A 26,592-nucleotide genomic window follows, 5' to 3' on the forward strand; every position below is an offset into this window, starting at 1 on the left:
GGCAGGGCACCAACCCACTGCAGGTATAATACTTTGCTCATGTGATTTTTTTTTTTAGCAACGCAGAGTGCTCCTTTGTGATAACTGCAACATTTAGAACAACATTATGGCTTCTCTCCTATTCTGAATTCTTTTATGGCTCCAAAACAAATACCTTTCTAACAACTGTTTGTCACATTTAGAACAGCAATAGGGCTTCTCTCTTGTATGCACTTGTTTGTAGCGCTGAAGACCATTGGTTTGTGAGAATCATTTGCCACATTCAGATAGGGCTCGTTTCTTGTGTGCACTTGTTTGTGGCGCCGAAGATGGCTGGTTTGTGAGAATCGTTTGCCGCATTCAGTACAGCAATATGGCTTCTCTCCAGTGTGAGTTCGTTGGTGGCGCCGAAGAACACCAAGTTCTGAGAATAGTTTACCACACTCAGAACAGCAATATGGCTTCTCTCCGGTGTGAGTGAGTTTGTGGCGCTGAAGATGGCAGGTTTGTGAGAATCGTTTGCCACATTTAGAACAGCAATATGGCTTCTCTCCAGTGTGAGTTTGTTTGTGGCGCTGAAGATGGCTGGTTCGGGAGAATCGTTTGCCACATTCAGAACAGCAATATGGCTTCTCTCCAGTGTGAGTTTGCTTGTGGCGCTGAAGATGGCTGGTTCGTGAGAACTGTTTGCCACATTCAGGGCAGCAGTAAGGTCTGTTTCCTGTTTGAAGTATAAGATGGAAAAAAAAGCATACACAAAAATAAATGCTCGTTAAAATTATAAACAACCTCTGATAAGCATGAGCAATTTTAAAACTTTAGTCCGATGTGAAAAGTTACTCAACTTGATAATTTAACCTCCTGCATTTCAACTGTTCACCACATGAGCACAATTACCTGGAGCCAAGAAATTGAAAAAGTGTGACATAAATTGATCACATATGATGGGTACAATTGACACGATGAATGGTCTCATTCTGTTAACTACATTACAGAATTTATCAATGTTATGTCATTAAACTCTTAACATACTTAAAATGATATGATGCTCTTATTTCATTTGAATAATGGAAGTATCTTAATCTTTAATTATGATATTAAACAGCATTTAATTTATAAAACAGAGTGCCTTGTCACGCATGTGAAATTCACCTTCAATAATCAAAATGTGCTCGACAGCCACATGAATTCAAAATGTACATGAAAATAACTTATTTAACTGCTTATGCACAAGGTCTCCCACCACAATAAACTCACAAGTCAATCAAAACCAATCATGGTATTTATGCATACCCAATGGGGTCTTTTTTCAAATAAATAAATAAAAAAAAAAAAAAAATCATACATTTCCATGTTTCCATTATTAAAATTTACGACTGCAATAAGTTTAACTAGAGGCTAGCAGCACGTCACAGCAGAGTTATTCTGCTTATATCAGATATCCCTCCTATTTCAAGCTGCATACAAGGAAGGCCTCATTACCATTGGATAGCAGAGGTTTGGAACGATTCACGGTTGTCTATGATTGGTCATGTGTACTACAAGTTACAGCCAAGCGTAAATGGCAGGAAAAACACCACCTATGTAACCTTTCATCTTCACGCTCTGCTACCCATTTTTACACACAAAGGTTGAGTCAGAGTCTGAGCAAAGTGTTGACTTTATTTAGAACAACGTATTTAAAGAAAGACTCAAGGTTATACAAAGTGCTGATTAGCATAACTTTGAAGCGTTGTGGCGTGCAGTTTTGAAGTTCGCTTTGTCGGAGGGTTCATTTACCATACAGTACCTGAGGATCTCTGCTGCCTATTCTCCTTATGTTAGTTTTCTCAACATTGCTCTTTTAACTTAGAGTGCAGGAAATGTTTCTTAGCATACTGATGGGTAATTGTTATGCCATTTGTGTGGTTCTTGAACTTTCATGCTAAGACTCCCTCCCTCCCACTGCTAAATATCACTTTATGACACGGAGTCTTGCGTTTCTGAATGGATGAGTAGTAATTTTCTCAAATTAATTAAAAAGAAAACAGAAATTTTAGTGATTGGCAATAATGGATATAATGAGGTTATTAGAAATAAACTTGATGCATTAGGACTAAAAGTCAAGACGGAGGTAAAGAACTTAGGGATAACTATTGACTGTAACCTGAACTTAAGAAATATAGCAAACATTAGACATCTTATAACATTACAAGATGCTAAGAAATGAATCCACGCTTTTGTTTTATAGTCGACTAGATTTCTGTAACGCACTCCTCTCAGGACTACCCAAAAAAAAAAAAAGACATAAATCATTTGCAACAACTGCAGAATGGAGCTGCTAGAATCTTAACTAGGAAAAGAAAATCCAAGCACATCTCTCCAGTTTTGATGTCACTACACTGGTTACCTGTGTCATTTAGAATTGACTTTAAAATTCTGCTTATGGTTTATAAAGCCTTAAATAATCTCACTCCATCTTATATATCGGAATGCCTGACACCTTATATTCCAAATCATAACCTCAGATCCTCAAATGAGTGTCTCCTTAGAATTCCAAGAACAAAACTTAAAAGAAGTGGCGAGGCGGCCTTCTGCTGCTATGCACCTAAAATCTGGAATAGCCTGCCAATAGGAATTCACCAGGCTAATACAGTGGAGCACTTTAAAAAAACTGCTGAAAACACATTACTTTAACATGGCCTTCTCATAACTTCATCTTAGTTTAATCCTGATGATCTGTATATTCAATTAACTATAACTATTATTCATGGTATTCATATTCAAAATCTGTACTTTCTCTTCTGTTCTTTTTCCGGTTTCCTGGAGCAGCGACCTGCATCACCACCACCTGATCAAAGCACCATGATGTCCCTACATTGATGGATTAAAGGCCAGAAGTTCATATAACCATCATCATCAAATTCTTCCATGAGAACCCTGAATACAATGAGGACTGATTGAGATTATTTATGGTAGGTAGAATGCCTAGAGGGGGCTGGGTGGTCTTGTGGCCTCAGAACCCCTGCAAATTTCATTTTTTTTCTTCAGAAGTTTTTTTTTTTTTTTTTTTTTCTGTCCTCCCTGGCCATCGGACCTTAATTTTATTCTATGTAAATTAGTGTTCCCTTATTTGAATTCTTATTTATTTTGTCTTTTTTCTCTTTCTTCATCAAGTAAAGCACTTTGAGCTACATTATTTGTATGAAAAACTGCTATATAAATAAATGCTGTTGTTGTTTTCTAAGAACATCATCAAAATGTTTTGGTGACCTGAGAGATCAACCTCACTGAGACCTTCACCGTTCTTTATTTTCAGATATTGTGTGACGGGCACAGGTGAGGTGGTCATGTGGCGGCTCGTTTTGTGTCTCATTATTGTTATGATGCTAATTAAGGAAAAAGAAACAACTAAGGGGTCTGAGTCACGTCAATTAAAACTAAGGCAAAAGAAGGTAATTAGCAGCAAAAACTGGTCATTAATGAAGAAGATGGTTAGAATGAAAACCTGCAGCCAACTGCGGCCACCCCAGAACCAGAATTCGACACCTGTACCTTAAGCTCTTCCAACTAAGAAATCATAACTACGCTGAACTATTGGCCACTATGATGCTGGTTATTAACTCACCGTCTTCTCACATTGCTTTCTCTGCTCCGCACTGCGTCCTGCCCACACTACAAGTTTGAACACAAGCTTCTGTGCAGGTGAGAACAAACAGCAAAACAAAGCAGTAAAAATGTCCACACTCCTCCATAGTGGCAATCATAGAAACAAGTTTTTAGGAGCCAAAGTTACGTTTTAATTAACTTTTATATAGAATTGATGCACTTCACTCAGTACTTCCTCCACCTAAAGATGATGTCAGCATTGCTGTCTCAGCACAGAATGTCAGTTTGTCACTGCAGAACCCCTCACTTACTATAATACTCATCTCTCCTCATAAACATTGTGCTTCTGATTCTTACTAAAACTGTGATTATCCTTGTTAATGAAGATGTAACAAAAGTGCATGTACATCTTACTTCACGTGAATGACAAAACTGAAGACTTGCTAATTTTGGCTGTCGTGGCTAATAATACTACCGATCAGTAGATTGTGGGTTCAGGGTGCGCTGAAGCTCTGATTAAACTTACCAAGTGCTATTTGTACTTATTTTATACAATATGATTGTGAAGGGACAAGGGGACACAGGAAATGTGTTAGTGACTAGGATTGTGCTTATGTAGAGTAAATGGTTATAGACAGCATGGTTTTCCTGGCCATACTTTTTACTTAAGAAAATGTTTTTTGTGCTTTGCCGAAGACAAAATTTTTACTAATCACTAACAGTTGTGGACAAAGGTTTTGAGAATGACACAAATATTAAATTTTCACAAAGTTTGCTGCCTCAGTTTTGATGATGGCAATTTGCATGGACTCCAGAATGTTCTGAAGAGTGAGCAGATAAATTGCATCAAATTAAATCCTCTTGTTAACACGGGTGAGAGAGGACAAGGCTGGAGACCACTCTGTCATGCTGATTGAGTTAGAAGAGAGAAGTTCAATTGTTGTGAAGAAGGCTTCCAAGAGAGTCCAGCAAGCACCAGGATCGTCTCCTAAAGCTGATTCAGCTACGGGCACCACCAGTGCAGCGCTTGCTCAGGAATGGCAGCAGGCAGGTGGGAGTTAGGTGAAGACTTTTGGAGGATGGCCTGGTTGGTGTCAAGAAGGGCAGCAAAGAAGCCAAGAAAAAACATCAGGGACAGACTGATATTCTGGGATTGGACGGCTGAGGTCAAATTATTTTCTCTGATGAATCCCCTTTCCGAATGTTTAGGGCATCCAGGAAAAAAAGAGAAGGTGACCAGAGCTACCATCAGTCCTGTGTCATGCTAACAGAAAAGCATCATGAGACCATTCATGTGTGGGGTTGCTTCACACTTACAATTTTGCCTAAGAAAACAGCCCTGAGTAAAGAATAGCACCAAAACATCCTCAGAGAGCAACTTCTCACAACCATCCAAGAACAGTTTGGTGACCAACAGTGCCTTTACCAACATTATGGAGCACTGAGCCATAAGGCAGCAGTGATAACTAAGTGGCTCAGGGGAACAAAACATCGAAATTTTGGGTCCATGGCCAGGAAACTTCCCAGACCTTAATCCCATTGAAAACTTGTGGACAGGAGGCAGGTGAACAAACAAAAACCCACCAATTCTGATAAACTCCAAGCATTTATTATGCAAGACTGGGCAGCTGCCATCAGTCAGGATTTGGCCCAGAAGTTGATTGACAGCACGCCAAGACGAGAGGTTTTTGAAAAAGAAAGAGCCAACAATGCAAATATTGACTCTTTGCATAAACTTCATGTCATTGTCAATAAAAGCCTTTGAAACTTGTGGAATGCTTGTAATTCTACTTCAGTGTACCATAGAAACATCTGACCAAAAGATCTAAGAGCAGTGGAGCAGAAAACTTTATGAACAACAACACTTGGGTCATTCTCAGAACTTTTGGCCACAACTGTTGAAGTCTCCTAGTAGAAGATGAACTCTCAAACCACATGAAACAAACAATAAAACAGTAATTTTGCTAAATTTCTAAGCTTTTCATAAAACCTGCCCTAAACTGTACATCTATTTTTATTTTATACTTACTTTCTCTAGACTTATTTTTAGGTAGTGGTTGATCTTTCGGTGATGTAATTTCCTCAGGCTGTAATGATTCAGACATCACAATGACAAAAGATTCCTGGGATGAATGGTGTCGGCTTAGAGAAGAGGTCACCACTTCATCTTGATACCCATCGTGAAGATCTTCTTCCTTGACACTCTCCACATTTGTATGGCTGTCAGTCACACTGTTGACAGACGTCTCCTCAGCCTCTTCTTTAATGCTCACTGATCTCAGTTCACACTCTTCATCTGTAATGCCCAGACTCTCCTGTTGAGGGTGGACAAGCTCCCATTCACAGTCCTCCTCTTTAACATTTACAATCTTTTTCTCCATGATATTCATGTCAGCCTCAAATGTTTCCTCTTTCACCTCCATCAAGACTTTACAGGATATGGCTGCTTTCCCCGTCTCTGTGGAAAGAAAGATTTCATCAAAATTACACTGTACAGATTTCCAGGAATTTCACAGTAAAACTCTCTCTCATCATACGTCAAGCCAGACAGGTCATAGCATGTTAACAGTAATTAATTACTTTTTATATCAAATTATCAGGCGTCAAATAAACTTGAAAGTGGAGTGAAGGTCCAATAAGCTGGAAGGAGAAGACCACCTCACACAGCTGTGGGTCAGCAACATTCACTACTTGGATTACGCATACTTAGTTGTTGGAGTCCTAGAATGGCATTATCAGTTAAGTCAAGGAATGTTCACACAAGTAGGGCCACAGTACTGTGTTAAGAAACAGAGGTATGTCATGGAAGGGGATAGTGAAAGGGGAAACTAACTTTGTTCAAATGTATGTCCTGTAGCAGGAAAAGACTAGAAGGTGAAATAATGGGTTTGCTAGCTTCAGGTTCAAGTACTTTATTGTCATTGTGTAACACAACGAAATTACTTTTTGTCACAGCCCCAAGGTGCATTTAAAAGAAAAGTCAAATAATTCCAAATATGTTGTATACAGTGTTAAGTGATCAAGTTTATGGCAGATGGGAAAATGCTATTTTTTAGTTTGTTTGTGTGTACACGGATTGACCTAAAGGAGGAGCTCAAACAAAGAATATCCAGGATGGGTTTTGTCCTTGAGAATATTTTTGGCCCTTCTCACACAGCGAGTCTTATACAAGAGTTTGAGTGATGGCAATTCAGTCCCAATAATGGCCTCTGCTGATTTTATGTTTTTAACTTAGGCTGAAATATATCATAAAAGATGCTAATGTTCGAATTTTTGTGGTAGGTTAGGCACAGACCTTTGCATGGTAACTGAATAAAACCGATTTATAAAAATACCTGTTTCTCCATAAGCCAGTCATAATATTTGAGTAATGCAGATTGCACAGTTGATCACTTTTCTATAATGATGGATCTGAATATTACTGTTGATGTCCTGACTAATAGCTGCCCCCCACGCTGCTCGCGCTTTTTAAATTCTTCCATTATATCTGATTTTAAAACCATTTTCTCTAGTCTTTATGTGCATGACCAAAATAATGATATCGATGATTCTGTCATAAAATTTTATTCCTCCTGTAAAACGGTTTTAGATGCAATTGCTCCGCCCAAGATACGCAGTAATAAGGTAAGACCTGCTCCCTGGCTAAACAAAAATACACGATTACTGCGCCGCGCCTGTCGATCTGCTGAACGGCGCTGGAAAGAAGATGGACTGACGGTCTCTAAACAGATTTTCAGGACTTCTCTTTTCAATTTCCAGGCTGAAGTTAAGAAATTGAAACAGGACTTCTTTGCCAATTTAGTATCCCGCCATTCAAAAAATCCTAGGGTTTTATTTAATTCAGTTAATGCAGCCATTCATCCTCATTCTGTGATGGGATTAAATAGCACTGTTCATTCATGTGAGTGGTTTCTATCATTCTTTGTCAGCAAAATTGATACTATCTGTCGTGGCCTAAGTGCCTTGAGCATGGGAAAGGCACTATATAAATAAAATGTATTATTATTATTAATTATTATTATTATTATTATTGGCATTGTTCAAACTGAATATAAACTTCCTACTGTTAATCATGACATTGTTCTAGAATCCTTTGATCAAGTCTCACTTTCACTGCTAAAAAGAACTATTGACACCCTTAAACCAGCTTCCAGCCCCCTCGATATTGTACCACCACGTCTCTTAGTGGAAGCCTTTGATGTGTTGGGCCCATCTTTACTAGCCATTATAAATGATTCTATAAATGCGGGGGATGTGCCCTCATTTTTTAAACATGCTGCTGTACGTCCCCATCTAAAAAAGGCAGAATTAGATCCTGGAATTTTATCCAACTGCCATTTCTGGCTAAAATTCTAGAAAGAATTACTTATAATCAATTAGTCGATCGCCTTAACTCCAATAATTTATTGGAGATCTACCAATCTGGCTTCAGGCGTTATCATGGTGTTGAAACGGCACTCCTGAAAGTGTTCAACGACATCTCTCTTATTACTGACTCAGGTGATTCAGCAGCCCTTCATCTCCTTGATCTGTCTGCTGCTTTTGACACTATTGACCATGAAATATTGCTGATGCGGCTTGAACATCTTGTTGGGCTTAACCTCTTAACCACCCTGTGCCGGATATATCCAGCATCATAGCGTTATTGCTGACGCCATACTGCCGGAATTATCCGGCACATTTGCCTATGGTTATGTGAATGCCTGCCGTGTAGTATAACTGACGGTTTGGCGTGGGTATTATTACTACATTGTATTTCGACAACTCTCTGGTTGTATTGGCTGGAAAATTTTTCTTTGTTGGTCACGTGATAAACATTGTTTACTTTGTGATTCGGAAGTGAAAGTTGTGAATATGACAAAACGTAAACTGACTTCAAATGATGTTTTGCAGGCGATTTTGGACAATAATTCTGATCACGATTTTAGCAGTTCTGAAGAAGATTTTAGCGACAATGATGATCAGCAACGTGCGCTGCATGATACTGTGAATGTTTATTTTTTTCCTTTTTATTACTATTTAATTTAATATTGTTTTCTTTGTATCAGTATACTGCTGCTGGATCATGTGAATTTCCCCTTAGCATTAATAAAGTATCTATCATCTTTGTGTTTTATTACGCGTTTGCCCATTTCTAGAACTTGCACAACATTTAGTGGTAAATACTGCTTGAATAAATGTAAAAAACCAAAAATTGTTCAGATTTCTCCCAGCATGGGGAATATTTAGGGAGTTGGCAGTTAAAGGGGCTGCTTTTAACTGGTTCAGGTCATATTTAACTGGTAGACAATTTTCAGTGACTTTTAATTCCTCTTTTTCTTCTACTGCTCCTCTTAAATTTGGTGTTCCTCAGGGATCCATTTTGGGTCCTTTTTTATTCTTTATATACCTTCACCCTATTGGAGCAATTTCTAGGAAATTTAACATTTCTTTTCACTGCTAAGCTAATGATACTCAGGTTTATATTCCCGTCTGCAACAAATCAACTCTACAACTGTCTGTCTGAACTAAGATCCTGGATGCCTAATAATTTTCTTGATCTAAATCAAAATAAAATAGGCTCCTGCCTATTTATCTGAACTGTGTGTTTTACACCAGCCATTCAGAGTTCTTAGATCTTCTGGTCAGTTGTCTCTTGTTGTCCCTCGTACCAAGTGTAAAACCAAGGGGGACAGCGCCTTCGCTGCTGCCCCGCCTGTGGAACTCTTTACCTCATCACATAAAGGAGTCGTCTACAATTTAACTGTTCAAAACAAGAATAAGGACTCATTTCGATTCACTTGCATTCCGTGACCTTCAGTAATACTGATGGTTTTTTCTTTGTGATTATAAAACATCATTTCTATTTATTATGTATATTTTATATTCATATATTTTATTACTATTTATGTTTTATGTTGTTTTTGTTTTATTCTATTACTACCCGAAGCCGTGTAAGAATAGGAACGGAAAACGGTGAGAAAGGAATTCAGAAATCAAGAAGAAATAAATACTTCTTGAAAGACGCAGGTGTGAATAGGTGTTTTGGTGGTTACAACAGATAATGAGTCGAAAGATCTAACTCTACAAAAAGCCACGTACAACTGACCGTGGCTAAAGACTGGTTGTTAGAATTATTGAGAAGAGTAAACAGCATGTGGGATATCAGGTCTGTGCTCCGGTCTTTGGGTATCCAAAAGTGCATGTAGAATTTCTGGCCAAGCAGGATTACATGTGAAAATGATAAATAAATGAGGCTGTCCAAATTTACGTACTATGGCCATGGAATCCTGCTAGTTGTTGCATGTATCTTGGACTTCCTGGAAATGTGGACGGTAATATGATCAATTTGCTTACATGTACATTTTTATTTGCAGCGTTTGCTTGCAGTGCGTCTGACAGTCCTTTATATTGTTCCACGCGCAAATCTTGTTGATCTAATCTGAGATAGTTGAGTCGCGCTCCCTCTGTTTTAACATATGCATCTACAACATACTGTTGGAATAGTTCGCTGCTGGAGTGCAAAATACTAAATATACTCCTCATTGCTAATCTGTACTTGTAAAATTGGCATTGAGTAAGCATTCTTCGCTTGGAGGTTCTTTTATCTGGAACATGTTGTAAATCTTTGTGCCAGGCAATGTCTCCGTAAGGGAATAAAAGTGCGTAAACCATAGGATTGCATTTCATATTGAGCGTGGAAATCTGTTTACAGGAGTTGCCTATGGGACAGATGCAAATGTCCCTTTCGGCAGGTGGTTCGCCATCTTCTCTGACGAAAATCGCTGCAACATTGGTGCGACATGTCGGGGCATTGTAGCATTGTAAATTCTGCCTAGGGTTTTCCCTGAAAAGCTTTCGTACAGCTGCTACTGGATTGGTCTTAGCGATTTAAACGTACTGCAGATGCTTGGCGAGAAATGCTGTGTCAGCTGCGTGTGGGCGGGACCGCATTTGAGGGTGGACATGGGAGGAGAGTTAGAGTAGGTGGGCGCGGCTCTGTCGTGCATATCCCATGGTCTTAGAGTTGGTGGGCGGGTTTCTGTCTTACTAGCCCTTAGTGAATTTTATATATATATATATATATATATATATATATATATATATATTTATATTATACACACACACACACATATACACACACACAGTGGAACCTCAAGATACGAGTTTAATTCGTTCCAGCACTGAACCTGTATATCGAATTTCTCGTATCTAGAACAAACTTCCCCATTGAAAATAATGGAAATCCTGTTAATCCATTCCGCACCCCCAAAAATATCAACATAAAAATCCATTTTCATAACAAATAACACTGATGATTAATATATACAAGTGGAACCTCGGTTTGCGAGTAACTTGGTTTATGAGTGTTTTGCAAGACGAGTTAAATTCATTAATTAATTTTGACTTGATAAAATGAGCGATGTCTTGCAATACGAGTAGTATAGATACAATTTGTCTGCTGCGCATCATGTGATCATAACTGAGCTGATGGTTCTTCTCTCTCGCTCGCGTCTCTCTCTCTCTCCTTATCTCTCTCACTCGTGCGCGCCACTCTCTCTCTCTCTCCCCTCTTGAGGGTAGAGAAAGCCAAGCAACACCTTTTTTTTTATTGGCTAACTAAAAAGATTACAATATGCAAGCTTTCGAGGCAACTCAGGCCCTTTCTTCAGGCAAGATGTTATCAAAGCTGGCATATTGTAATCTTTTTAGTTAGCCAATAAAAGGTGTCATTTTGCTTGGCTTTTCTCTACATTCATAATGGCTAACACGGTACAACACCCTAGTACTCCTCGAGGGCAATTGTCTCCTATTCTCCATCTGCTAGTCCGTGATATTTTTGGATACGCTTATACGGCGAACAGCTACAGCGAAACAATGAAGTCACAAGCGCACAAACACATAGATCCTCATGCCACGGGGGAACAAGGAATACTGAGTGAGCTGACAGGCTGGCAGCGTCAGCTTGGGTGAATCCCCGAGTCGAGGTGGATCGCGAAACGCGTCACGCATAACCACAGCCTGGCTCGTGGCTCGTTACCCGAGCCAATGCTCGTATTTAGATCCGAATTTTTCGCTCAAACTTTCCTCGTATCTTGAATTTCTTGTATACAGAGCTGTTCGTATCTTAAGGTTCCACTGTGTGTGTGTGTGTGTGTGTATGTATATATATATATATATATATATATATATATATATATATATATATATATATATATATATATATATATATATATATATATATATAAAGATTGTAAAGCACTTTGGCCACAGCATTACTATGTTGTTTTAAATGTGCAATATAAATAGACATTGACAGTTACATAAGTAGTATAGTGTGTAATGAGCATACAGCGTGGAGAAGTTTCAAACAAAGTTTAAAGTGGAAACATGTAATGATTGGCTATTTAACATATATATTCCCACCCATGTAAAAATGATTGACAGACACTACAGCTCCATACAAAGCGCCCAGCCTGCATTTTTCTAATTTTTGCATCTGAAGTTGGAGACAGAACAGTGCTTTGTTGGATGGCAGAATGCAGACACAGTTTTTACTGGCGGTCGGATTCTGTTGTGAAGAGGTAAGAGGGAGAACGGAGTTTTGTTGAAGGGAAGAGGACACCATGTACAGTATAAGTGGGACTTTGCTGCTGCTATAATGGAGCCTGATGTAACAAACAAGTAACCAGATATGCGCTTTAGTGAACTGACGGCAACCTGCATTTAAGTGAGCTGTTCACACGAGCGTTATATGGATGTGGGGTCCTGAATCACTGAAACAGCCAGACTGCAACAAAACAACTTCATATTAATAGGAACTGCAAATACCTGAATATTTTCTTCCCTAATTTGAAGAGACAATCTCTTACTTGTGTAGTGAAATACCAAGTTAACCCCCACCAGTGCATACTTTCATTATATAATATCATGTCCTCCATTACTTTAATTCACTTCTTTAGAATATAAACTATTTGCTTCAACAATAACAATTTAAACCTTACTGTAGCCATGTATAACAGATGCGGTAGGAGTCTGCATTGAGTTTACAAATTAAAAAAAAAAAAAAATGTGATTAATGGAAGACAGCAGCTAAACGGTACAAGTCTTAGAGAACTTTGGACGATTTTTCCTTAAAATCACCACAAACATATTTAAATCTGAAAACACATTTTTCCTGTTCGCTGATTTCACCTTCTGGAAGTAAATGTTGCACAGAAACACACAAAATCATAAAGAATATAATATTTAACCCAGTAATAACCCCCTTTAAGATACAAGCTCCAAACAATACAGTGACTTTGAGGTGGTGAAGGCCTTGAGTGACTCAGTCATCATCATAGCTCCATAGTCTGGAAATTCGCTCTCCAGACTGAGCAGCTGAACAAGTCTCTACTCTAGTGGCCTCGGCAAGGTAAAGATACATGTAGCTTCCACCTCACCATACAAATTATTTAAACAAACTGATCTTGCCTATAAAGTGTAATATTGTAAATTGTTTAAATCATGTTCATGAAGAAATACACTAATCTCAAGTATAAAGCATAGTATTTCAATGTTCAGGGGGCTATAGTAACGTGAATGTGACGTATTCTATTCTGTCGCTAGTCAGTGCAGGAGGAAGTTCTTTTAAGATGCACTTAGAAATTAAGAACTGTGTCTTAGACTGCGTAGATTATGAAGGATTTAACATGCTATTTTAGTAACGATGACTTCCAAAGCACTCATTAAAGAACAACCTTAAAAGTGAATTGTCGACGCTCTTATCATTACAAACCCAAGTTCCAGAGGGGTAAAATCCAACATCTTGCAACTCTTTCAATAGCCAGTCCGTCATAAACTTTGCAATCGAGCTTGAATTCCACGTGACGGACTGAATGGAGAAATGGAGACAGAAATCAAAGCGGTGTGTGCAAAGGACCTCAATCTCCTCGATTCATGGAAGAGACAACTGAAAGAATAAAAGGTAATGAATAAAAAGGAGGAGGTGACAGTGTGTACGGGAGATCTGAAGTAGAAATAAACTCGATAACGTGAAGTAGGCTGAAGTCAAAGACGTGTGGACCTTGGGGGGGGCTTCACTGAGACAAACTTTCAAGTCTCGTACAGTAACTGAGTGTAGCGGATGAAAACACCCATAAAATGTCTCACCTGAACCCCGATTACTTACCCTCTGTCTGTGTCTGTCTTTCTATGTTGAGGTTCTTTCTGAACTTGTTCGCACTCCTGCCTCACTAAACTGCACCCAGATCCATGCCGTCTATTCAAGCGGTGCAGAACTTTCACTGCTACGGCACTGCTCCATCCGTGCTTATTTTTCTAACATGAGTCCCCACCTGATTTGCTTCATGCATGTGCTCCCTGCTCACTAAAAATAACCTCTTCTTCTTTTGTTGTTTAATGCCAGTTGGCAAACCAAATCAAGGTGCATTACCGCCACCTTTTGGACTAGAGTGTGATGCAGAAAGAGGAGGGAAAAAATGACTTGAAATACCTATACTGTATTTACAATTAAATGCTCTCAGATAATCTTATAGTTTTTAAATAACTGAATATGGATCTATGAATCAGCTTAAACTCTTCTCCATACTGTAATAATTGTTCTAATGTCAATTTGCTCATTCCCAATGATTTAAAATGATGAACTTGTTCTCATTTATAAGCCATGCATCCCAATAATACAAACTCTACTGCCTCTAGTGACTACACACTCAAATTCATTATTTGCCTCTGCTTTTCTAATTTCATCTACTAGTTTCATTATAGAATCCATTGTCATTCTTCCCTTCCTCAAAAACCACTTTTGGTAATTTAATCTATCATTGACCACGCACTCCATTCCCTTACTCATATGTGCCATTAATGAGATGGGTCTGTGACTGGCAGGATCTGACGGTGACTTACCTGGTTTTAAAATTGGTATCACTACTGTGGTTTTCCAGGTTGAAGTCAGAGTACCTAATTTCCAAATGATATTATCAAACTCGATTTTGCACTCCTTGAACATGCATAAGCAAATCTCATCTTTTCCGGGAGACGTAACCCAAACTTTCTGACTTTTTAAATTCATACATTGAAAATTCAATATCTGTAACACTTACCACTTCCATAACTAGTTTCTGATATATCAGGACCACATTTCAAAGATAATTTCCAGCAATCTTTAGCTTCATTACTTAGATTCTCCACGCTCTGTACTTTAACAAAACTTTTAGCGAATATTTCAGCCTTGTCATCTTCTGTAACATATTTCTTATCCTCACTAATCAGGATTGAATGTCTTATGATTTGTTTAATTGCTCCCATTGCTTTAATCCTGTTCCATACATCTCCTAATTGAATATCCCTCCCCATCCATTCATAATACGCTCTCCAATATTTTCTTTTTGCATTTTTTACAACAAGTGCCTGAGCTCTTACATCTACTCTCTCACTCATATATATATATATATACACTAATAAAAGGCAAAGCCCTCACTCACTCACTCACTCACTGATCACTAATTCTCCAACTTCCCGTGTGGGTGGAAGGCTGAAATTTGGCAGGTTCATTCCTTACAGCTTCCTTACAAAAGTTGGGCAGGTTTTATATCGAAATTCTACGCGTAATGGTCATAACTGGAAGCAGTTTTTCTCCATTTACTGTAAGGGAGATGAGCTTCAACGCCGTGGGGGCGGAGTTTCGTGTGACATCATCACGCCTCCCACGTAATCACGCAGTACATAGAAAACCAGGAAGACCTCAAAAAAGCGCTCAAGAAAACATGCATTATATAATTGAGAAGGCAGCGAAACAATAAGAAGCGAGCGAGTGACATATACAACCATATTTATGAGTTCTGCTACTTCGGTAACAAAGCACGATGTAAACCTACACTTTAAGTTCATAGACAGGTTGCCGCTGGCGTTTGTAATTTAGTGCCTGCCCATATAAGGCCGTCCGTCAGCAGCAATCCAATAGCAAACTCCCACTAAATATTCACGGGTGAAGGACTGTGTTTATGGAGAGGAAGATGAGATGGTCAGGTTGGTGTTTGACACAAACTCAGCGAAACTGCGAGAGAAAGTTTTAAGTGCCAGGACTAAGGTAACATTAAATAAAGCTATGGACATAGCACGAGATGGCACCAGCACAGCTGGGAACCTTCGATTCATGTACACCGAAGCGGCTCACGGAACTGGACGAGTGTACAGATAAAAGCAACAGTTCCAAAGAGCTGAACAAAACCGAATTACACAATTGAAAAGGCAGCAAAAATATGAAGCGTCTGATAAGCATATTCATAAATGCAGCCACTGTGGAAACAAAGCACACGGTGGAAAAAGTCAATGTCCCGCTAAAGGAAGACAGTGTAAAAACCCGTGCATGCAGTGTGTCAGGTCTCAGATAAAGAAGAAGACGAGCTGTTTATTGATGCAGTAAGAAACGAATCGATGAATGAAACCTGTCATCTTTACAACGATTGACAAACACGGAATGTAACTTAAACACAACACATCCTACAAATACGAACCTGATTGAAAGAAATAATGATAATCAAATCCTTGATGACAGCAACACTCAGTAACACTCACAAAACAAATACTGTACATTGACAGTCATGTTACGTTATTTTTAAAATGTTCCCTTTTCTTTTTCTACCTTTTTTAACACACTACTTCTCCCTGATACGGGTATATATATATGTATATATATATATATCCCGCTCTACATACTCGAATAATGGATACTTTATTCGCCATCAATGATTGTTTTGGTAAAGCCATACTCAGTGTATTCATTAGATGAACGGTAAAAAAGTAAGAGCGAGGGGAGGATGACTCATTGAGGCATGCAGGCTGTAGTGCGTCAACTCTATCTGAATTGCGCGATCACATTTGAAAAATATATCTTTTCAAGTTCTATTTAGTCCATATGTGTCAAACTCAAGGGGCATGGGACACATCCGCCCGCGTGTAATTATATCCGCCCGCAAGATCATTTTATATACTGTATTATTGTTATTAAAGCCCGGTATATGAAGCGCTGGTAACACAATAAACTACAGATCCCATAATGCAGCGCTTCAGCTGCCTTGCTTAACACTTACCGCTTACTACAGTTATTGCGCACTGAGTTTGCACGGCGCTTTGGTGACTTTGAAGAACAAAAAAAGTCCGTCTACATGCGGCTCGAACCTTGTGCATGTTTGGTACCACATATCTGTGTGAGAAGCTCTTCTCAGTGATAAAGACTAACAAAACAGCACACAGGAGTCGCCTCACTGATGAGCACCTGCAATCCATCCTGAGAATCTCCACAACACAGAACCTCACACCAAACAGAAACGAACTTGTGGCCAAAAAGATGCCAGGCGTCCAGCTCTAAAATGACATATGAGCAAAGACAACTGACTGATTTGATTTGTTATTGCACGTAAGAGCGGGAGTCAACCGTTTTAACAAACAGCGTATTGCACTGATACAAAATAGCTGTGTGTGTATATATGTAGATATGTATGTATATGTTTATATATATGTGTGTGTGTATGTATGTATATATATATAGTCACACATGTGCGATTAGGAGGCAGTCAAAGAGCCTAAAGGTGAGTGAAACATCGCGAGATAGAGGGTTGTCACGTGGTACTTACCTAAATCTCTTTTGCCCGACAGAAAACTGGAAGAAAAATAACTCCTCCACTTCCGGATTCCAAAATGGCCGTGACGACATCACTTCTGGTTCCATCAATTCACATCACCTCCGTCCCATCCCGATGACGTCACTTCTGGTTCCTGTTTCAAGACGTCACTTACTGCCAACCATTTCCTGTCCCATAATCCTTCCCTCTATAAAGTCGCCATTTTTTCTCAAGAAAGTTGTTCATTGTTTTATTTAAGACTGTGAATCGTGTTTTTCTTTGATTGTCTGGACGACAATATATGGGGACGGTTCCCAAAACTTTTTCTTGGTGGGAATATTATTTTTTCAAAAGAAACCTTATTACAATATATATATATATATGTATTTCTGTGTATATATGTGTGTGTATATATGTATGTATATATATATATATATATGTTTATGTGTGTGTAATATATATATATATATATATATATATATATATATGACAACAACACTCATCACTCACAACAGTGACAAAACAATTACATTGACAATCAGGTTACGTTATTTTCAAAATGTTTCCTTTTCTTTTCATTGCTTCTTTAAACACTACTTCTCCTTTCTGAAGCTGGTATTTTGCTAGTATGTATATATATATATATATATATATATATATATATGAATATGAGAGAGAGAGAGAGAGAGAGAGAGAGAGAGAGAGAGAGAGAGAGAGATATGCAAAGGTTTAGGAACCCCTCTCAGCCTGTATGATAATTTACTTTACTTTCAACAAAAAAATATAACAGTGGTATGTGTTTCATGGCCTAGAAAATCTGAGCACGAAGGTGTTTTCCGAAAAAAGATTTTTAGTACAGCAGTATTTAGCTTTATAAATTAAATCAAATGTGAAAAACTGGCTGTGCAAAAATGTGGATCCCCTTGTAATTTTGCTGATTTGAATGCATGTCACTGCTCAATGCTGATTACTTGCAACACCAAATTGGTTGGATGAGCTCGTTAAGCCTTGAACTTCATAGACAGGTGTGTCCAATCATGAGTGGTAAAAGGTATTTAAGGGGGTCAATTGCAAGTTGTGGTTCCCTTTGACTATCCCCTGAAGAGGGACAGCATGGGATGCTCAAAGCAACTCTCAAAAGATCTGAAAACAAAGATTGTTCAGTATCCTGGTTTAGGGGAAGGCTACAAAAAGCAAACTCAGAGGTTTAAACTGTCAGTTTCAACTGTAAGGAATGGAATCAAGAAATGGAAGGCAACATGCACAGTTGCCGTTAAACCCATCAGGTCTGGCAGGCCAAGAAAAATCCAGGAGTGGCATATGACAGGATTGTGAGAATGGTGACAGACAACCCACAGATCACCTCCAAAGATCTAAAAGAACACCTTGTTGCAGATGGTGTATCAGTACATCGTTCTACAATTCAGCACAATTTGCACAAAGAACATTTGTATGGCAGGATGTGGGGCTGTGTGGCTAGTTCAGGGACTGGGGCCCTTGTTAAAGTTGAGGGTCGGATGAATTCAACAGAATATCAACAAATTATTAAGGATAATATTCAAGCATCAGTCACAAAATTGAAATTATGCAGGGTTTGGAAATTCAAACAAGACAATGACCCAAAACACAGTTCAAAATCTACAAAGGCGTTCATGCAGAGGGAGAAGTACAATGTTCTGGAATGGCTGTCACAGTCCCCTGACTTGAATGTCATCGAAAATCTATGGGATGATTTCAAGCAGGCTGTACATGCTCGGCAGCCATCAAATTGAACTGAACTGGAGAGATTTTACATGGAAGAATGGTCAAAAATACCTTCATCCAGAATCCAAACGCTCATCAAAGGCTATACGAGGACAGCGTCTAGAGGCTGGTATATTTAGACTTAGTGATTACTAAAGGACTGACAATTGATATAAAGCAGATTATTGATATTGGTCTATCAGACCATTTTCTTTTACTTTTTAATATAGAAATAATGATAAAAACACCCATGAGAAGCATATTGTTAAAAAACGCTTCTTTGACTTGGCAGCAGCTTTAAAACTTACAAATATTCTAAGCAATCAGTCCATTTATAGTGCCAACTATAATAGCGAGGATAATGTAAATAGTAAGGTGGAAAGATTTAATACTAAAGTGAGAGCTGCTGTTGACATAGTTGCACCTGAAAAGACAGTGAAAAAATCTTCTAGCATTGTTATACCATGGAAGACCCAAAGAGTGTCTGATTTAAAGAGAACATGTCGTAGAGCTGAGCGTAAATGGAGGAAGACTAAACTTACTATCCACTATGAAATATTAAAAGTTAAAATAACAGAATACAATAACACTGTCCGTCTTGAGAGGCGCTGCTATTTCTCAAGATTATAAATAACAATGCTAGTAATCCCAGAGTCTTATTTTCTACAATTGATCGCCTACTAAACCCAGGTAACTCAAAGGAATGCCTCCTAAGTACTTCCAGTAAAACCTGTGAGGCTATCGCTGTATTTTTCAATCAAAAAATTAATGATATTAGAAATAACATAGTATATCCCTCCAACACTAAGGATCCTCCTAAACCCCAGCATCCTGTTATAAACAAATTAAACTCTTTCACTAGGATAGATTTACCTGATTTACATAAAATAATCTCTCAATTAAAACCTCCACCCGTCCTTGACCCAATACCAACAAATTTTTCAAAGAAGTATCAGGCGTGCTAATTGATAATGTTCTTGACATAGTAAATTGTCATTAGATACGGGGTCTTCCCAGACTGTCTTAAGACTGCTGTAGTTAAACCCCTACTTAAGAAACATAATCTTGACCCTCTGCTCTTGAAAATTTTAGACCCATCTCTAACCTGCCTTTCTTAAGTAAAGTTCTGGAGAAGGCAGTCATTATGCAGTTAAATGACCACCTCAATAAACATGCTATTCTTGATAAATTTCAGTCGGGTTTTAGAACAAATCACAGCACAGAAACTGCACTCGTTAAAGTAGTAAATGACTTGGTGAATGCAGACAGAGGCCATTTATCTGTTCTCATCCTCTTAGATCTGAGTGCTGCATTTGACACCATTGATCATAATATTCTTAGAAATCGCCTTAGTCAATGGGTGGGCCTCTCTGGCAGTGTCTTAAATTGGTTTGAATCCTACCTGACAGGGAGAAAATTTTTGTTAGTTGTGGTAATTACAACTCAAGACACATGATATCCATATGGTGTTCCACAAGGCTCTATCCTGGGTCCGCTGCTCTTCTCAATCTACATGCTTCCGTTAGGTCAGATTATCTCAGGGCACAACGTGAGCTACCACAGCTATGCTGATGACACACAGCTGTACTTATCAATAGCACCTGATGACCCTGATTCTATTGATTCACTAACACAATGTCTGACTTGTATCTCAGAATGGATGAATAGTAACTTTCTCAAGTTAAATAAAGAGAAAACTGAAATCTTAGTGATTGGCAATAATGGATACAATGAGGCTATTAGAAATAAACTGGATACATTAGGATTAAAAGTCAAGACGGAGGTAAAAAGCTTAGGGTAATTGTTGACTGTAATCTGAATTTTAAATCGCATATTAATCAGATCACTAGGACAGCATTTTTTCACTTAAGAAACATAAGTAAAGTTAGACCTCTTATATCACTGAAAGATGCTGAGAAATTAGTTCACGCGTTTGTTTTCAGTCGACTAGATTACTGTAACGCACTCCTCTCAGGACTACCCAAAAAAGACATAAATCACTTGCAACTAGTGCAGAATGCAGCTGCTAGAATCCTAACTAGGAAAAGAAAATCCAACACATTCTCCAGTTTTGATGTCACTACACTGGTTACCTGTGTCATTCAGGATTGACTTTAAAATTCTGCTTATGGTTTATAAAGCCTTAAATAATCTCGCCCATCTTATATATCGGAATGTCTGACACCTTATATTCCAAATCGTAACCTCAGATCCTCAAATGAGTGTCTCCTTAGAATTCCAAGAACAAAACTTAAAAGAAGTGGTGAGGCGGCCTTCTGCTGCTATGCACCTAAAATCTGGAATAGCCTGCCAATAGGAATTCGCCAGGCTGATACAGTAGAGCACTTTAAAACACTGCTGAAAACACATTACTTTAACATGGCCTTTTATAACTTCACTTTAACTTAATCCTGATACTCTGTATGTTCAATTCATCATAATAACTATTCATGGTGGCTCTAAAATCCATACTGACCCCTACTCTCTTCTGTTTCTTTTTCCGTTTCTTTGTGGTGGTGGCTGCGCCACCACCACCTACTCAAAGCATCATGATGCTCCAACATTGATGGACTGAAAGCCAGAAGTCTACGTGACCATCATCATCAAGTCCTTCCATGAAAACCCTAAATCCAAAGAGAACTGTTTCATTTATGTGAGGTAGAATGCCCAGAGGGGACTGGGCGGTCTTATGGTCTGGAATCCCTACAGATTTTATTTTTTCTCCTCCGCTGGAGTTTTTTTGGTTTTTCTGTCCACCCTGGCCATCGGACCTTACTTATTCTATGTTAATTAATGTTGACTTATGTTTATTTTTTATTGTGTCTTCTATTTTTCTATTCATTTTGTAAAGCACTTTGAGCTACATTTTTTTGTATGAATATGTGCTATATAAATAAATGTTGATTGATTGACACACACACATACATATAAATATACAAATAACCTTCCATCTACTAATTCCTGCTAATTTCCTACTAACTAAACTGAGGTCAAGTCCATTCTTAGTTTGATTCGGTCTATTAAATCTTGTTCCTGTTCTATCATTAAGATGGCCAATGTTACACATATCTAAAAAACCCTCAACCCCAATTTTTATCTGCCGTCAACTGGAAGAGTTCTACTTGATATAAACTTTTGGGATTCCTGACCATTCACAATTAAGCTTCTCACATTCCATTGCACTGTTTTAAATCCCATTATGTCTCTTCACTTCGAGACTGAGCCGATATCATTCCACCCATCAAATTTTCATTTACAGATTCCCGCGTAACACCGCTTAAGCTAATATGCCACCTTGACTCTAATTTTAATTTTTTTCAACACAACTTGTCATCTGGGATGTGCGGTTCATTACATCTGTTACAAACGTTACAAATTTAAGCCTATCCACTATTAAGTAGTCTTTTGTAAAAGAACAATTATGTTTACATACTCACGATTTCACATTCTGGTTCACTACAGATCCATTTTTTACTTTTTCATTTTTTTGTTTTACAGTTTGCAGCGCTTCCACATAGGACACTCCTAGACCACCAAGGCAGCTCTCTTTAACACCTCACACCCTCTTGTCGAAGTCCAGTCCAGGAGGGCCGCAGTTGGCTGCAGGTTTTCATTCTGACCATCTTCTTAATTTGTGACCAGTTTTTGCTGCTAATTAACTTCTTATGCCTTAGTTTTAATTAATGTGACTCAGGCCCCTTAGTTTTTTCTTTTTCTTTAATGAGCAGCCAAACAATAATGAGACACAAAGCGAGCCACCACATGACCAGCTAACCTGAACAAAAAGAAAGTGGATGGTCTCAGTAAGGTTGATCTCTCAGGTCGCCAAGACATTTTGAGGGTGTTCTTAGTAAAAACAGAAAAAAAACAGTTTTGGAAATGTCTGCTGTGGCAGAATGAGAGCAGCAACTAGCTGCGGAATTTAATAACGGGTTTAATGAACAGCAACACTCGGCTTCTCATTAAGAGATCGGTTGGAGTGAAACTAGCTGGAGCTTGAAGCCCCAATTTAGCTGGTTGGCGCGTTTCACATCTCATTTCTATTTGGCTCTCATTTAATGAAGAAAGGAATCAATTCAGAGGCCTGAATCCTGAAAAACAGGGCTACTAAAATGAAGGGAAAAGAGGTTAATGAGCAGTGAAAACTGGTCACCGATTAGAAAAAGGGCAAGAATGAAAACCTGCAGTCACTGTGGCCCACCAGGCCTGGAGTTCAACACCCCTGCCCTACAAGCTATGCTATGTTCTCCCCCATAATGACAATATTCTGGTTTATATATTTTTTACATTCTTCATCCACATCTACTACATCTCAGTCTAGTACAACAGACTGCTGTAATGTGCCCACATTTCTGACATTTGCAGCATCTAAGTGGTCGGAACCAGTACCAGTGCATGCTCCCTGACCTGACCTGGGCGTGGGATATACCCTCACACATTAGAGCTTACAAACCCTAAACATATTCTTTCTGGTAATTTCATTTCTTCAAAATAAGGTAGTATTGATAAGCTATCCATACTGTTCCCATTTCTGAAAAATTGGTAGCCTTTTTACTTCTTTGACCTAATAAATTATTATTATATTTAATAAATTATTAAATTCTAATAAATGGCTTTTAATCTGTCCATTTGATAACTCTAAGGGAACCTCTTATCACTCCCTTAACATCCTAATTTTTATATGGCAACATTCCTTCTATTCTTTTACCAGTTACACCTTTTTTATTAGTAGTATTTTTAAAGGACTCTCACATTGTTTACTACTTTTACAAAATACCAATATAGTTCCATCTCTCAATGTCTGAGCATTGTCCCGATCACCCACATCTCTTTCGTTAGTTTAATTGTATTTATCGTTCAATAAAATGTTAAAACATAATAATAATTGCATGTATCGAAGATCGAGAGGATTCAAATTTAAACAATACCTTAAACTCTTTCATTCTCTTTTGAAATAAAGCTTGCCCTTCTTCACCATCACTGAAAAGTGCACTTGCATTATTTTTCTTTATTCTTTTCCTACCGTAGATTCAGCCTCTCTCTCCATTCTCTTCTCACCAGACTAGTTTCTCCACTACTCTCCATTTCCGGTTCAAAATCAGGCTTCGACTGTCTACCTGACCCCGCCCCATTTCCCAGCATTCCTACACCAGCCGACCATTCCGACGCCAGCTAAAAATCACCGCCCAATGTTTTACAACACGCGTCACTCGCAGATTTGAATTGCACTTTATTGCCGTTTATGTCCGTCTGCAAGTGGAAAAGATGAGAACCTTAGAAGTTTATAACGTCTTGAAACAATGTTTTTCACTTGAAAAATGAAACTCCAGTCGAACGAAGAGGGAGTGAGATGAAATGTGACGAGCGTCTGTGCAGTTTATCATTTATATCAATTATTATTTTTTACATTGTGACATACAGCTTTTTTTTTCGATAAAAAGGCAATACGGAGTTTCATTTTCAGTTGCAATCCATTCATAATCCCGTGGTGTGAAGGTAAAGGTCCTGTATTTCTCCATATTTAGGAGTGTACGTGTAGGAGAGAAAAAAATATTAAACGACTTTGTCTGGTTGTGCAAGAATAACTGGCATTCATAGCGAACTGTCGATTAAAGATTTCAGATCCAAACTTTAATATGCAGATATAGATGTACATGTATGCGTAGTCTGCGATAAACTACAGTGAGAAGTAAAACTATTCTTCATTCTCAAACTACACACAGAAAAGAGATAAGGTTGCAGTCTTAAACAAGCTGAAATACTGAAGTTGGTCGCAAGATGGCACAATTGTTACTATAAACACTATTAAGAAGCGTGTTAATAAAATTACATGCGTAACAAATATAAACTTCATTAATAAATTAAATATTCTTCGATAATGCCATATAAGAACTGTAGTGACAATGCAAGTTCTCAAAAATCTAACTTTACCATTCTTTACTTATTACACTTTAACAAGGAGATTACTTACCAGATCTAAAGCAAACAAGAACAGAACTTACGTTGCTTCGTTTGACGCACACAATTCCTAAGGAACTCTCTAACCATTTGAACTATAAACTGACACGGAAGACAAGCACGCTTTCGCTTTTTTCTTTCCGGCTACCCACAATACTTCGCTCCGCGGATGGCAGCATCTCCGTCCGGCTTCCCGAGCATAGACATAGCATTACTAGACGCCGCATGGGCATTAGCATTGTACGTCAACGTCGCCACCATATTGCGAGTGGCACTGCTGTGGCGTGAAGTAATGGATAAAGATGCCTCATGCATGTGCTGCTTGGGATTGTACAAACCGCTGTACGCTTCAAACCAGATCCCGGGGGATTACATTTCATAGGTAAGGCTGAACAATTGTTTTGGTTATATTTGGCCATTAAAAAATCCCATTTTATAATCTTAACTTTAGCTACGGCAGGCTAAGATAGCAAAGCTATGCATTGATGTGCACAAGTGAGCCTCCAAACAACGTTTTGGCTAAACGTATTTAGTCACTAACTATGTAGATTGTTGTTAGCTGTTAAAATTTCTCATACTTTGAAGGTTTCCCTAAGAAATCCACCTGAGGAAGCAGTGGGAGGTCGCCCTTAGACAGCATTTTGAGAAAGATGTCCTGTGATGTGTGCCGTGCTAGTTTGGTAACAGATGCTGTACCGGCATCATATGATCAAAGCTACCACTTGCTCAAATTAAAAAACAAAGGAGGTTTGATGATTCCTTCCGATGGTACAGTCAAGGTGGTCAAAGTAGCTGAGTGTGTTATCCAACAGTCGACATTAGGACAAGCTGTCAGTGTATCTTTGATCAATCAGTTTGTTCGGGCTGACATTGGTTCAGATGATGTGGGTTTTCTCAAGGAGCGCATTGAGGAAACACAGTTTGAAATTGACAACCATCATTTTATGCTCAAGTCTTTAGTTGTGTCTGTCTTCCACAAACTAAGGCTGCACCATATTGCCAGGCTGAATACTCTCAAATTACAGGATCTGAGCGAGCGAGAGGAGTGCAAGTCTGTAGGAGATCAGTGAGGTTGTGGAGATCTTTAAATGTTAAGAGTGGTATTTTGTTTTCTATTCAGTAGTTAACAGGGAGCCAGTGAAGTTGAGAGAGAATAGATGTAATATGTTCAGTGGATTTAGAACAGCCGGTTATTATCCTGGCAGCAGAATTTTGAAGAAGCTGTAAGCGATGGATAAGTTTTGTGGGATGCCAGATAGAATAGCATTACAGTAATCTATACGTGAGGTGACTCGGGCATTAACCAATACTTCAGTACTGTGTTGCGTAAGAACAGGACGAAGTCTAGAAATGTTTCGGAGATGGAAGAAGGCAGTCCGTGAAATGTTACTTATATGGGAGGAATTATTTAATAATAATAATAATAATAATTAATTGCCATTATTAGGGTATAAATGTTTGAACTTTGGTGGTGGGTCAGTGATGGTCAGGGGAGGCATATCCATGGAGGGACGCACAGACTCTCTACAGGATAGACAACGGCACCTTCACTGCCATTAGGTATCGGGATGAAATCCTTGGTCCCCTTGTCAGACCCTATGCTGGTGCAGTGACTCCTGGGTTCCTCCTGGTGCACGACAATGTCCAGCCTCATGTGGCGAGAGTATGCAGGCAGTTCCTGGAGGATGAAGGAATTGATACCACTGACTGGCCCCCCACGCTC

General features: G+C 38.6%; 1 protein-coding gene across 4 annotated transcripts; it reads right to left on the reverse strand.

Annotated features, from left to right (window-relative positions):
• Positions 1–45: 45 nt before the first annotated feature.
• Positions 46–25,006, reverse strand: LOC120533453 (oocyte zinc finger protein XlCOF6.1-like). 4 transcript variants are annotated; one of them, XM_039760362.1, is made up of 3 exons: positions 24,914–25,006; positions 5,597–6,025; positions 46–700 (listed from the first exon to the last, which is right to left on the reverse strand). In XM_039760362.1, exons 1-3 carry the CDS (start codon positions 24,957–24,959, stop codon positions 159–161), a joined length of 1,017 nt encoding a protein of 338 aa, XP_039616296.1. In that variant the 5' UTR covers positions 24,960–25,006; the 3' UTR covers positions 46–158. The 4 variants fall into 4 exon arrangements, with proteins under 4 accessions (XP_039616296.1, XP_039616297.1, XP_039616299.1 ...); XM_039760363.1 differs by having other exon boundaries at positions 24,883–25,006; XM_039760365.1 differs by lacking the exon at positions 24,914–25,006 and adding an exon at positions 23,935–24,045.
• Between the last annotated feature and the right edge of the window lie 1,586 nt (positions 25,007–26,592).

The sequence above is a fragment of the Polypterus senegalus genome, chromosome 8, assembly GCF_016835505.1.
Source record: "Polypterus senegalus isolate Bchr_013 chromosome 8, ASM1683550v1, whole genome shotgun sequence".
In the NCBI taxonomy this organism is placed as follows: Eukaryota; Metazoa; Chordata; class Cladistia; order Polypteriformes; family Polypteridae; genus Polypterus; species Polypterus senegalus.